General features: G+C 41.8%; 1 protein-coding gene across 1 annotated transcript in view; it reads left to right on the top strand.

The window, feature by feature from the left end:
- The window catches only part of LOC144685834 (glutamate receptor ionotropic, delta-2-like), a 428,425-nt gene that overhangs the window by 256,327 nt on the left and 156,644 nt on the right, over nucleotides 1–15,454 (top strand). Inside the window, exon 5 of the mRNA XM_078550780.1 lies at nucleotides 4,357–4,410. Within this exon, the coding sequence (XP_078406906.1) occupies nucleotides 4,357–4,410 (54 nt within the window). The remainder of the gene's footprint in view (nucleotides 1–4,356; nucleotides 4,411–15,454) is intronic.

The raw sequence follows: 15,454 nt of genomic DNA, 5'->3' as shown, positions 1-15,454 counted from the left end.
TCAAAGCATGGTATGTTTAATTCTGCGTGAAGATGAGTGTACAGGGGCTGACAAATGGGCATAAGACACCTCTCATGCAGCCCAATCTGCCTGATTCCTTCCTCTGCCTTTCCTCAGCACCACAGATATGGGAAACTGTAACTGGAATCTTATTGTTACCTATAATGGTGCTGGGCCCAAAGAAATAAAAGAGAAAGAAAATAAAAGCTCCTGGGAACTTAAGTGCTAGAAGAGAGAGGGGGACAACAAAACAAGGTAACAAATAAAACTGGCCAGAAATGGATAATAAACTGTTGGGTTACATCTTATTACTGGTGCTTTAAAGTTTCTTCCACGCATTGCTTAACATATTATAATTTCGATGACCATTTATATAAAGGTAAAATTAGAAATAGTGTGAACCCAGCACAAAGATTGTGTTTACTCCGATGAAATAACCATATAATTTGGAAGCCTCCATCTTTTTTACATGGGAGTTTCCTCTGCACACCCATCTCCATTAACAGTGGTTTCATAATTTGAATAATGAAATACATCCTACACTTTTGAAATAGATCCGAGAGAAGTTGGCAGAATCTCTGGCCACAATTTTTCACTTCTCCTTCAATGTGCAAATTAAACTGGAGCGTATCCTTTATAACACCTCTGTTCAAGAAAGGAAAGAATGATAAAACCAGGTCATGATAGACTAGCTAATCTAATGTCAGTTATGGACTTATGTCTCTCTTGTAAGCCATATTTTAAGATAAAGATTATTGAAAATATATGTATCCATAGATGGATTAAGAATAGTCAGAATGGGATTCTTAACACAAATCGTGCTCGAAAAATTTAACATTTTTTTTTAAGGAAGTGACCAACTAAGTAAATGAAGGGATTACAGTAAATATAGTCTGTATAGATTTTCAAAATTTGAATGATAAACTGTCTCCCAAAGGGTTCATTGGAAAAACTCAACAGTACAATATAAGACAAAACACAGCATTGTGGACAGAAAGTTAGCAAAGTTAGGGTGAATGTGTCAATTGAAGAAGGATTGGAAATGGTGTAACCCAGGCATCTCTGCAAGGTCCACATTTATTTCCAGTATATATCAATTACTTGGGCTTAGGACTACAATCTTGAAATCTGGCCAAGATGCATTAATATGAGGTTTGTCAAACAGAAAGGGGGATTGTAAAAGACATCAAAAAAACATGGATTAGTTCCATGGGCAATCAGGTAACAGAGACAATTTAATGTGGCAAGTGTTAGGTAATAGATTGTGTAAGGAAAAACATTAAAAGGAAAGAAACATAAGGGGCTGTATCTTCCGGTTGGCGAGCAGGGGCGGGGCCCGCTCGCCGAGGCGTAAAATCATGCGGGGTGACATCGGGCGGGCGTCCCAACGTCACCCTGCGTCATACGCATTTTCAGGTTGGCGGACGTGCAGCTGACTCGGCTGCGCACCCACCGACCTGTCAACGGCCTATTAAGGCCATTAAAAAACTAATTGAAGTCATTAATGGACCTGCCCATCCAACCTTAAGGTTGGTGAGCAGGCCAGGAGCCCTAGCGGGCTTCTGAAAAAGCTTGAAACTTCATCCACGGGCGGGATGAGGTTTCATAAAGGAATGAGGGATTAAAAAATCTCAGAATATTTCAAAATAAAAGTTATGGACATGTCCCAACTCATGTGACAGTGTCACATGAGGGGACATGGCAGCGGAATCTTTTTCTCAGCTTTATTTTAAGTTTCAAATCTGAGCCACTCTCCCTAAGCAGCACTTTGCCTCAGGGAGATCTGTGTACTCTTTCATATGCATGCGTGAAAGAGCGCACTCCCAGCTGAGGGAATCCCCCCCTGCCCACACAGGGAGTGCATAGTGCTTCCTGGCGGACATCACGCTGGGCGGGCCTTAATTGACCCACCCATGTAAAATGGCGGCACGCCCCCGACTAGTGGCGCTGATCGGGAACCTGCCCACCCGCGCTTGCTCCTGCACATCCCCCCCAACGGGGGGAAAATGTTGCCCAAGGAAACAAAAGAGATCTGAGTGTTAAATACATGCATGTTTGGGTAGATAAAGCTGTAAAAAAAATGGAATTGAGTTTATAAATAGGGACACAAGCATTTCACAATAAAGAGATAATGATCAATTTGTATAAAATGTTGGTTAGGCCATAGTTAAGAGTATAGTGTGCACTCCATTGACCACCTTATTACAGAAAGGACTTAAAAGTTGTCTTGAGCAGACAGCATAGATTCACTTGGCTGATGCTATGAGTGGAAACTATTGTTATGAGGAGAGATACTAGGAATATTTCCACTAGAGCATGGCAGAGAAGCTTTAATATTTTAAATTATTAATGGTTTTGATCATGAATTTAAAAATGCTGCTAACAGCGAGCAAGGTGAGTAGGTTAAATTTATTTATGCACAGAAATCTTTGAGCATGGAATGCTTTGCCACAGAGTGGTTGAGGCAGAGACCATGGCATCTTTTAAGGAAAAATTGATAAATATTTGAAGCAAAGGAGAACATATGATTATAGGGAGAGTGCAGGCCAACGGGATTAGTTTTGGAATTCTGTAGCAAAAAGTCAGCACAAACACAATAAACCAAATGGTCCTCTTCTGTTATATATATTTTCATGGTTTAAAAATGTTAAAAAGCTTTAGCTGAAACTTACAGTTTGACTGAACGTAGCATATTAGATTGATCATATTTATTTGTACAAATTAATCCACACTAAAGGTTTGATACAACTGATTCATTACCAAACATAACTATTACATTAAACACTGGAGTCAATGTATAGTTGTACAAATTATTAATGTCAAAAATATTAATTTTAAATTTGAAAAGTATTTATTGTTAGTTAATGTTCATATTACTTATAACCAGGGAAAATTCAAGAGGTTTTGCCTTTCATTGTACAATTTTCAGCTTCTTTAATAATTTCAAGCAAAGTAAGGATCATAAAACTCCTTGATACATTTGTAAGTGTATAAGTAAAGATCCACAAAAGATGTGGATATAATTTTCATATTTTTACTCTACTTTTGCTGAGTTATATATATATTTGCGCATTTGTATATACGTTTTCAATTCCAACTGTGGCTACGTAACTGCAAATTGATTCAAACAGGTAAACATGTAATTGTAAATTCCCATGCAATATGAGAAGTAGCCAGTATAGATTTTTTTAAATTGTGTGTTGTTAAATATGTGAGGGCTTAGGTTTCAGCATTTTTGTTGTATGGCTGTGAAACAACAGCTATTAAAGAACACTCAGCAACTTTTATCTTCACTGTTTGGGCAAATCCTGGGCATCTCATGGAAGGGAAAAATCATGGATGTGACAATCCTCCCAAAGGTAAATTTCCCAAGTATGTTGGCACTCATCAAGCAGAAGCAATTTTTCTGGCTTGGGCACGCTCGCAGGATTGAAGACGGATATATACTCAAGATTTCCTGAATGGTGAGGTGGTCAGAGCCAGAAGACCAGTACGCCCAAAGCTCCGCTTCAAGGATGCTGAAGGACATAAACATCAATTTTCACATCTGAGAGACACTCATTGTGACAGAGGGGAATGGCGATTTCACCTGTGGGCCAGCATGTGCCACCATGACAATCATTGGCTGTAGCTGCTTGGCAATGGGAGCCAACACCAAAAACAACAATCCACAATGATACCTAATAACCATTTCATGTGCGACACTTGTGGCAGAACCTGCCTATCATGGTCTGTCCTCTTTAGCCATCAGTAAAAGTGCACCATATGAAGCTCCCTTATTCCCAACAAACTTGATTTGCTGCATGTCCATCTTCTTACATAGATGGCATTGTAAAATGTATTGGTTAGTTTGGCCTGTAATTATCAGGTGAATCTTGTGTTTTCTTGTAAGTTCAAAATTAATTACTGCAATTTGTGGTCTATTACTCAGCAAATATATAAGCTTTTTTTCAAAACACGAGGCTACTAAAATTATTGTGCAAGCATATTTTCATCTTTCATTTCATATATGCATGCCTGGACAAAACTGAATTACTTGGCAAAAAAGTTACAAATGATACTAAAATTGTAAACTACAAATCCTATAACTTCCCTATGTTTATGCGTAATTGCCAATGGTTAGGTATTTTAGAACTTAGTGGGAAATGAAAGTAGAATTTTTCTCATGCTGGTATTAGACAACTTGAGGTTTCTTCAGACCAATGATTGTGAATATATCTGATGTTCAAAAAGAGTTCCCTGTTGATTAGTTTGGATGTGAAAGTTTCTTTAATGGAAAAAGTAAACCTGATAATATATTACAAAACTACTGTGGAAGAGTTATATTACCTATGAATTATTGCTTTCCCTTCACAGGCAGTTGACACCAATTTGGCAGCTGTTGATAGTCACTGGATCTTCATAAATGAGGTAATTGAAATTAAGTGGAACAAGATGTTCTATGCTACAGAAACTTACCAAATATTAGTGTAGTTTATATTTATTAATGATGCTATATGCCGATAACTTGTCTGATAAGAAGCCGCTTCATATATCCAGAATTGAAGAAAATTTGGCATCTCTTACAGATTTATGCTTTTATGAATCCATTGTCATTGTGTTACGCTTTTTGTGAAGTTGTGTTCAATAATTTTGAATGAGTCTTTTTTTTAAACTCTTAAACTGCAGCCAGTTGATTAATTCATAGAATGGCACACAAAAAAAACAGAACAGTTGTTAACTACACAGAAAATGTATAATTATTACCGTGGCGCTATCCTTCAGGCACTTATTCATACTTGTATATAGAAAAATCGGAATATGAGTAGACCTCGGACCCTCGAGGTCTGCAATTCACTTAGCTCACGGCTGATCCACCTTCGGTAAGGGTATCCAGAGAAATAGACCGAACAAAAATCTATCAGTCTCAATCTTGAAAGTTGCAAATAGCACAGCACCCACAGTTTTCTGGGAATTAAAGGTCCAGATTTCTAATAACTGTTAGGTTAAAAAGTTGTTGATTTCACTTTTGATGGCCCACTAATTTTAAGATTGTGGCTCCTGTTCTGGATTTCCCCACCAGAGGAAATAGTTCCTTTTTAATGATGGTATTGCATTTTTAAAAATCATTTTCAGCATCAACTCTCAATGTTTTGTTCAAAAGGGAATATAAGCTACATATCATTGCAATTGTGAAAGAGTTAAAGAAATTTACATGATCTATAAAAAAATGTATTACAGTTCAGAGTTAAAAATGTACTACATATTAACTAAGTCAAGACATTAATAGCTGGTGTAGATAAGGTTAGATGCCTAGAGAATATAGAACAGATCTTCAGCTGAAATATGGTTATTTATTGACGTAAAGCTATAAACCGATGAAAGGAGCTGTGAGACATCCTTATCGCTAAAATTGCTAATAGTTGTCGCACACCTCTTTCCTGTTGCTCACCAAGCAACGCCTTCCCCAAGGTTCCCAGCTTCCCTAGACCTGCACATGTTATTTTTCCATTTCTATCGGCACACAGGATAAGGTCTTGGTTGTGGGCGGGGATGCAGAAGGGAGAGTCTGGCAAACAAGAGCAAGAGTGGGTGAGATTAGAATTGAGCGTAGGAGTGGGTGGGCGCAACCGATCACGAGGTAAACTAGAGCACGAGAGTCGGAGAAAACAAGTTGACCAATGGAATGCTGCAGTTGCCAAACGGCTTGCTTGAGGGGATGGGGGTGCTGATGGAGGCACTTCTGCTCCTGGCTCACAAGACAGGGAGTGCTCTAAAATACATTTAATTTCAGCAGCTGGCTGCTCCCAGCTTCATTTAGTCATTGGGTTTACTAAGCCCTGGAAAAACCGGTCCCAACTGCACTGTGATTAAATATTATAATGAAGTGTCCTGTCTCTCCAAGGTGAACACACAAACATCTTGCAATCCGTCAGCGTAAAAATAACAGTCTATATACACTTTTTTTGCTTATTTGTTTATGGGATTTGAGCATTGTTGAAGGGCAGCATTTGTTGCCCATCCCATTGCGCTTGGGAAGGTGGAGGTGAGCTGTGTTTTTGAATCGCTGCAGTCCATTTAATGTACCCGCACCCACAGTGCTGTATGGGAGGGAGGTCCAGGATTTTGATGCAGCAATAGTGAAGAAACAGCATTATAGTTCCCAACAGGGTGGTGTGTGGCTTGGAGGGGAACCTGCAGATGGTGGTGTTTCCATGTGTATGCTGCCTTTGGTTTTCTAGTTGGTAGAGGTGGCACACTTGGGCGATGTTGTTGCAGGAGGATGAGGATGAGGTTTCATGTCTGTTTTTAAAAAGTTTAATAAAGTTTTTGTAATATTTATTAACATGCCCCATCCCGTATGACATTGTCACATGAGGGGGACATGTTAATTTTTTAATGAATCTATTTTTGAAGTTTGAAACACTGTCATCTTCCTGAGGCTGCACTTAGTCTAAGGGAGATGTGTGCTCTTTCGTGCGCATGAGCGAAAGAGCGCACTCTGACAGTTCGGGAATCCCTCCCACCCAGCACAGGAAGCGCATAGCGCTTCCTGTCGGGCGCCTCCTGGGCGGGCCTTAACTGGCCTGTCCACTTAAAATGGCAGTGGGGCCCGTTTTGGTGGCGGCGATCGGCTGCCCGCCCACCGCTGAGCTGATGGGGCCCGCGCATCAAGGGCAAAATTCTGCCCTATATATAACTATACAGTAAAAGGTACGGGTGTGGAGCTATCTCCATTCTATCGTGTCTCTGGCGAACACCACACTGACCCTAGGTCTAGTTCATGTGCTTTCTTACATCACTTTGGGTGGTACTGCACTCAGGCTCACATTAACCCTGTATGTACCAGATCCTTCTACTGCAATCCCCACTTCTGACTTTATGATGGAGTGAAGGTCATTGATGAAACAGATGAAAATGGTTAGGCATAGTCCACCACACTGAAGAACACATCCGACGATGCCCTGGGTGAATGGCCTCCAACAACCTTTATGCAAGGTATAGCTCCAACCAGTGGAGAGCTTTTCTTCTGATTCCCACTGACTGACTCCAATTTTGCTAGGGCTCCTTGATGCAATACTCAGTCAAATTCTTCCATAATGTCAAGGACAGTCACTCTCATCTCACCAGTTGATGCAGGTTTACGTGTTGCAGTGAGACACAAATGAGCCTGGGGCCTTTTTTGGCTGCAACAGCCTGTTCCTCCATGCAAACGGTTTCATTTAACTCAGGCAATCGGGTTTCTCACAGGAGAACCAGCAAGAGTCACACTGCCTCTTTTGGGGACGTGCCTCTTGGGCACTTAAGTGGTCAGCAGCGGGCCTTCAGGACACGAGGGGTGAAAATCCCTCCCCCCGAGAGCTTCCTACCAATCAGAGGCTGGCAGATGTAAATTATAGGCAATGTCTACTGTATCGTTGGTAGCTACTGATAATGCACCCACCAGAAGCCCAGTATCAGCTAGGGATCCTGGGCCACAGGTGAATTTGGGTGGGATGGGAGTCGCAGGATGGGTGTCGTGGGAGGGGTGTCGGCAATAAAGGTACAGGCTTGTTTTCAGTTTCTCCCCCCCCACCCCACTTTGAACCTTCCCAATGTCAGACATATTGATCATGCACGGAGTGCCTGACACCGAGGGAGCCCCTTCGGGCAACCCACACCACCACCGCCAACAGTAGCAGGATGAGGCCCTTAAGTAGGAATTAATTGCCCACTAGGAGCCTTAGTTGGTGGCAGGAAGGGATGGCCATCCATGAGCCTTCCCACCACCAGACTTGAGCGGGGCAGAGGCAGGAAAGTGGTGGGGTCGATGCCTGGCACCTTCCCCCTTGATTAAATGCCCACCTGCCTCCAAACTCACCTGGCAGAAGGGCATTAAATTCTGCCCAAGGTGTCCCTCTGGTTTTTCTGCCCTGCTACGGCACTGACATCAGGAAACCCAATAAATGACAAGGAGACTTATGGAAAAGATGCAAAGGATTTTGGATGGGCTTATCCCCAGGTTAGACAGGTGCTCACAATTCCTGCGCAGTAACCCATCAGCAATTTTCAGGCTCCTTTATTTGGTCCTATCTCAAAATATTATTTGAATCTAATCTAATTCAACTATGAAACTTATATTGCCAGGAAGAGTGGAGTGGGAGTGGCATTGGTGAGGGTGGTGCTGTTGACACATATAAAGATCATTTATACATTTTACAGAATTTAGGATTGATTTGCATTGACTAAGTAACACAGTTCTCTGAACACTCTAGGTACCTCTATGTAGCTGCAATCTCACTATAAATTAAAGCCAGCAAACTTGTGTGATAATGCAGTGCTCAGTCAACACTGGATGATGCATTGAGAGTGCATCAGACTGTGTCCAGGATATTCCACCTGTCGGTCTTAAAGGGCAACTAGTCACTTAAAGTTGTCCTGCTACTGAGGAGGGAGAATTGGCTCCACAACCTCAATGAAGTTAAACTGCTGCTTCTGTAAATTAAGCTTTAAAGACTGCTGCAGAAGGTCGATTACAGAAGAGGAATCCTTTTCTGAGCAGATAGATATGCTCATTTAAAGGAGCATTGAAGCAGTCCAGATGGAATTATTGTGCAAAAAGCATGGGAACCAATGACAGAGTAATTAGTTGATCTCGTAAAGGTTGCCATGGTAACTATATTCATGTGCACAGTTAGTTTACTATTATGTTGCTGTAGAATACATATTTTACAACATTTCATTGCAAGCTTGTAACATTGCAGAGGAAACCTGCTAACTTCTTGCCAAATGTGCAGGCACATTCATGTTTCTCTAGCTTGCTGATATTGTTGTAATAAAGATGTGCCTTCATTTATGCCTTGCAAGCTAAGAAAAATAAGCAGACCGTCACCACAGGTGGCAAACATGCTGTATATTATTAGACTCAGAACGGTGGCTAGCTGGTTGCGTACTTGGATGAAATTGAGCTTCTTTTATCTTTGTCTTACTAACATATGTCCTTTTTCTATCTTATAAGAGAGTCACATTTTCACAGATGGCAGCAGATTACAGTTAAGAGCTCTGATACCTGAGGTGATAACCAGCCTCCAAATTCTTTGAATGAATACAATAAAGAGAGTATGGAAGGTTGGAGTGCCTCTCCATATGTTCAGTGCTTGTATAATTTTTAAATCTCCATACTCACTCTCGCACCCTGATTTTAACCTTGTCCTCCTGGCAGGAATGGAGTTGGTTTAGGTTAAGCACATGTTTTACAGTCTACCCAATTAAGCGCAACATCTCACAGAGTGTAAAATAACATTGAATTTACAGCGTAGACATAGGTAATTTGCCCAGCTGGTCTCTGCTCTACACAAGTTTCAACGCACCCTAACTCACACAATCCTATCAACATATCCTTCAAACATACCCCGTTCCTACTAGAGAGTTAACTTTAAAATCAGAGCTAATAAGATCATTAGAAAGAGGAGCAGGCCATTCGGCCCATCAAGCCTGCTCCGCCATTCAATAAGATCATGGCTGATCAGATTGTGGCCTTAACTCCACTTTCCTGTCTGTCTGCCTTAATCCTGGACTCCATTGTTGATCCAAGATCTGACTTACTCAGCCTTGAATTTATTCAACGACCAGCCTCCACTGCTCGCTGGGGAAGAGAATTCCAAAGACTAATGACCTTCTGAGAGAAGAAGTTCCTCCTCGTCTCCATCTTAAATGGGACACCCTTATTTTGAAGCTGGTCCCCTAGTTTAGATTCCCTTATGAGGAAAAACATCCTTTCAGCGCCTACCCCATCAAGACCCACAGAATTTTACATTTCAATAAAATCACCTCTCATTCTTCTAAACTCCAATGAGTGTAGGCCCAACCTGCTTAACCTTTCCTCATAAAACAGCCCTCTCATTCCAGCAAACAGCCTAATGAACCTTCATTGAACTACTCCCAATAAAAGTATATCCTTCTGTAGGTAAGGAGATCAAAATTGTACATAGTACCCCAGGTGTAGTCTCACCAATATCCTGTACAGTTGTAGCAAGGCTTCCCTACTTTTATACTCCATTCCCCTTACAATAAAGCCCAACATTATTACACCTGTATGCTAACTTTTAGTGATTCATGTACAAGGAAACCCAGGTCCCTCTGTACTGTAGCATTCTGTAGTCTCTTTCCATTTAATTTATATTCTGCTTTTCTATTCTTCCTGCCAAAGTGGAAGCGTCACATTTTCCTACATTTATAAAAACAAAAAACTGCGAATGCTGAAAATCCAAAACAAAAACAGAAACAGAAATACCTGGAAAAACTCAGCAGGTCTGGCAGCATCGGCGGAGAAGAGTACAGTTGACGTTTCGAGTCCTCATGACCCTTCAACAGAACTAAGTAAAAATAGGAGAGGGGTGACATAAGCTGGTTTGGGGGGAGAAAGGGGGGGGAGTGGTTGTTGGGACAAGCAAGCAGTGATAGGAGGAGATAACCAAAAGATGTCACAGACAAAAGAACAAAGAGGTGTTAAAGGTGGTGATATTATCTAAAAGAATGTGCTAATTAAGAGTAGTAGCAGGACAAGCAAGGTACAGATAGCTCTAGTGGGGGTGGGGTGAAATAAGACTAAAAGGGCATAAAAGGTATAGATAAATGATGGGTGGAATACATTTAAAAATAATGGAAATAGGTGGGAAAAGAAAAATCTGTATAAATTATTGGAAAAAACAAAAAGGAGGGGGAAGAAACGGAAAGGGGGTGGGGATGGAGGAGGGAGTTCAAGATCTAAAATTGTTGAACTCAATATTCAGTCCGGTAGGCTGTAAAGTGCCTAGTCGGAAGATGAGCTGCTGTTCCTCCAGTTTGCGTTGAGCTTCACTGGAAAAATGCTGCAAACCAAGGACAGACATGTGGGCAAGAGAGCAGGGTAGAGTGTTAAAATGGCAAGCGACAGGGAGGTCTGGGTGATGCTTGCAGACAGACCGAAGGTGTGCTGCAAAGCGGTCACCCAGTCTGCGTTTGGTCTCTCCAATGTAGAGGAAACCGCATTGGGAGCAATGAATGCAGTAGACTAAGTAGACTAAGTTGATGCCACCACCAAACACATCTTCCCTTCACCCCTCCGGCGGCATTCCATAGGGATCGTTCCCTCCGTGACACCCTGGTCCACTCCTCCATCACCCCCTACTCCTCAACCTCCTCCTACGGCACCTCCCCATGCGAACGCAAGATATGCAACATCTGCCCCTTCACTTCCTCTCTCCTCACCGTCCAAGGGCCCAAACAACTCCTTTCAAGTGAAGCAGCATTTCACTTGCACTTCCCGCAACTTAGTCATGAACCCTAATCTGCATGAGGGGCCTTTTAAAAAGGTGAGTTCAAAATGTCCTTCGAATGCCCCCTATGCCAAGCTATGCACCCCACCCATCCCTATGGCCCTTCATAGTCCCTATGCTCCTCATGGCCCCTATGCCAAGCTTTGGCACTTACATTCCAATTGACCCATCACTGTATCAAACCAATGAACCTTTTAGTGAGAGTAGGTTGTGTAAAAAAAAGCTTTTAAAAAAGAGGTGAGGGTGTGTGAGCAGTGAGGGCTGGAGGGCGTTTCTGTTATTTTTAACTGGAACAAAGTCCCAGAGTACTTAGGTGGGCCTTTTTAAACACCCTGTGGCTGTGTTCGACCTCTTTCTTGGGCAGCTGGACTGACTGCAGCCAGCACCTGCCCTCCCCCAGCAATGAAGACCCCGCCTTTGCAGGCACTTTTTCTCAAGGTGGGCGGGCTGAGCCGGGAATTTTCCCAGTTCCTGCTACCCACCTCAGTGATGAAAATTAAGGCCTTTGATTTTTCCCCTCAACTTGCTTTCTTGCCTATCTTTATATCATCAGCGAATTTGGTTTCAAGTAGTTGGTCGCTTCATGCAAGTCATTGGCATAAATCGTATACAGTTGAGCGCTGATCCTTGAGGCACACTAGTTACAGTTTGCAAACCTGAAAATGACCAATTTGACCCTACTCTGTTTGCTGCACAGCCAATCCCGTATCCATGCTAATATATCATTATGAGCTCTTATCTTCTACAGTAACATTTTTGAGGCACCTTATTGAATGCTATCATAGTAATGGCACAGATGTAGTGCATGCATCACTATTTCCAGGAAATTATGGTATGAGCAACTCCAGCTGTTGATTAACCACATCAACATTTCCTGAGACTGCTGCCCCCTCTCTTTTCCTATGACAGTTGAGCAGCTAATTATGATAGTTCTCCTGCCAGTAAACTCAATGGCAAGATCAAGGTTGATATAAGATCAAGGGGTGATATATTAGGATGATTTAAAGCCCCCAAGGTCACCATTGTCACTTAAGTTGTTGTTGATTTGCACTGGTGGGTCCAGTGTACAGGAATCAAAGCAGGTCACTTTCAAATGGAACATCATTGCTCTGGACACTACAATACAATTGCTACCTCAGTTGTATTTTTTTTTGATCGATTGATATTGATCAAAGTGGAGCACACGTTTTTGAGAGTTTAATGTGCTGCAATTGTGAATGATTACAGTATTTAGCATTGTGAGAACCTAAGCATAATTGTAAAAAGTAAAGTAATCCTTGACATACAGTTAAATGGCCTTTCGGAGTAACTGTTTTCTACATTGCTTCTGCAATTTCATTGTGATGTCAATATTGTAATCAGGAGCACTCTTAAAATCCACAGCTCACAGCTACAGCCCTGTGATACAGTGTGAGATTTACAGAAGAGTTGTTGGTTCTTGTGCCAATGTTTATTCAATATATGTCCCTGTTAATATGTTTTATTAATTAGCTACTAGGCATAAATGTTGACCAGAGCAATAAATTAAGTAGGAGTGGGCATTGTTGTGTTTTCATGGGAAGAGGAGTGGGCGCCGACCTGAAAATGGAGACGACGTGGGAGTACCGCCTGATGTCATCCTGCGTCATTTTACGTGTCGGCGAGCGGACCCCGCCCCCTGCTCACCAACCTAAAGATCCTGCTCCATATATTCCTTAATGAGTGAAAAATGAAGGTCAATGAGTGTAGAAGAGCCTGCTAGGAGTAACACCAGACATATCTAAAAAATGAGGTGCCAATCTGATGAAGCTACAACACAGAAGTACATGCATATTAAAAGTGAAAGCATCATGCTATAGAAATAACTAAATGAACCCACAACCAACAGATCAGATCAAAGCTCTGCAGTCCTGCAACATCCAGTCATGAATAGTGATGGACAATTAAAGAACTAAACGGAAGGAAGGAACAAGCTCCATGAACATCCCCATCATCAATTATGGCAGAACTGAGCACATCAGTGCAAAAGACAAGGCTGAAGCATTTGTAACCATCTTCAGTCAGAAGTGCAGAGTGGATAATTCATCTCAGCCTCCTCCTGAACTCCCCACCATCACAAATGCCAGTCTTCAACCAGTTTAACGTATTCCACATGATATCAATAAATGGCTTGTCAGATTGGATATGCAAAGGCTATGGTCCTCAACAACATCCTGGCTGTAGCACTGAAAACTTGTGCTGCAGACCTAAGAGCACCTCCAACCAAGCTGTTTCAGTACAGCTACAACACTAGCATCTACCTGACAATGTGGAAAATTGCCCAGATATGTCCTGTCCACAAAAAGCAGGACAAAATCCAAACCAGCAAATTACCACTACATCAGTCTTCTCACAATCATCAGTATAGTGTAAGGAAATGTCATCGACAGTGCTATCAAGCAGTACTTATACAGCAATAACCTTCCCAGGGTGATGAATTTTGGTTCCACCAGGAACCACTGGGCACTTGACCTCACCACAGCCTTATTTATGCTGTTGGTTGCCAATTTAGATATTGAAGTGAATTCCAGGCCATTATCATGTCTTGTTATGTATTTTGTTTGAAAGGCTGAGTTGTTGACAGAATTCCAAAATAATATTCCTAGTCTAATCCTCACGATGTTGACGATGTCAAGGCAGGAAAACCCAATGCCTGCCCCGCACTGTGCATCATACCCTGCAGTACTAACTGTTTCAATGGCAAGCACCAGCACAGATGCATACTTTTTGGGCAGTTTAGTTAGCGTGTAGCAGGAGGGAGCAATTGGCTGTAAGTAAAAAGGAGCAAATGTCAGTGCCATTGGTGGGCCCACAACTTTCTATGGCTGAGACCTGATTGAGGCTTCCCTTAGCTGCTGATTTTAGAACTTCAAACCTCACTGGGTTTACCTATGAACACATTTAATTGTGCTGCATAATATTTAGATAATGTTAATTGAGGCTGTGCTAACATGCCTGCAAAACATAGAAGTGCTAATGGAAGATTTCACAGCCTACATCTGCCATGTGACCACATGGAAAGTGTGGTCAGATTCCATTGGAGTGCATCCCACAGCCAAGATGCTAAATTCAGGCACAGGTCCCCAAATGAATGCTCTAACTGGAACTCTGGTGATGTTATCCATCAATCTACAGCATAATGTCTCATTGAAACAGCTGTAATATAGGAACTCAGCAGCTTTATTTCTGCTCAATGCACACATTTCTCGCTTGCTATGAGAGTGCACAGCAGCAAGGTGCACCTCAGCACAATGCAACATCCTACCCTGCACCCAGCTGTCTGGTTTAGATGATTCCAGATGCACCATTAATGCCCAGGCAGCTACTGCAGTTGTCTACTATATATGGTACCTGGTTGATAGGCCATTTGTTAACCCATGTACTGGACCATTTCCATCTCTCGAGGCAAATGTTGAAAGCAAAGCAGCCGTCTATCCTTCTTTGTGCTACACTGAGAACTCAGTCGAAATTTGTACATAGTTTGGAGGTGGATGGCACATACCCTACAGGGTCGCAAAGGAAAACCATCAGCATTTCAGCACATTAAATATGTATTTAACTATGCACAGTGTAAAGGTTAGTAAATGTGGGTTAACTGATATTCTCGTGTGTCATAAGATCATTTTGGATGAGGCAGAATAAGGTGATTGTGCAGTGATTTTTATGCTGGAGAAGAGATGGCTCGGGGTGATCTTATTTAAGTATTCATGATTTTAAAAAGGTATGGACAACTGCGATATTTAAACATAATCACAACTTTTAATTCAACAGGGCATGATTTAAAATTTAAGAAGCAGGATTAAAAATCTGTTTAGATTTAACTTAATTACACAGTGGGTGGTGAATATTTATAATGATTGCCAAGGGAGGTAGTGGAGGCTTCAAACGCAGGAGCCACTGCAATGGTACAGCTGGAGTCTACTGGCCTGAGACTGTCTTCAGTCAGGACACAGCATTCTTCCTGCACGACCTCTCTCCTCCATTTCATTGATCTGAACTGAACTGTTCGGAATGATGGAGGAAGCACATTCAATAGTAACCATTAAAAGGAAATGGATATATACTTGAAAGGGAAAAAATTGCAGGACTATGGCAGACCAGCAAGGGAGTTGAATTAATTTAATAGTTCTTACAAAGTGCTAGCACAGGCACAATGTAGC

The sequence above is a fragment of the Cetorhinus maximus genome, chromosome 10 (assembly GCF_964194155.1).
Source record: "Cetorhinus maximus chromosome 10, sCetMax3.hap1.1, whole genome shotgun sequence".
In the NCBI taxonomy this organism is placed as follows: domain Eukaryota; kingdom Metazoa; phylum Chordata; class Chondrichthyes; order Lamniformes; family Cetorhinidae; genus Cetorhinus; species Cetorhinus maximus.
This window is presented reverse-complemented; position numbering and strand designations above follow the sequence as displayed.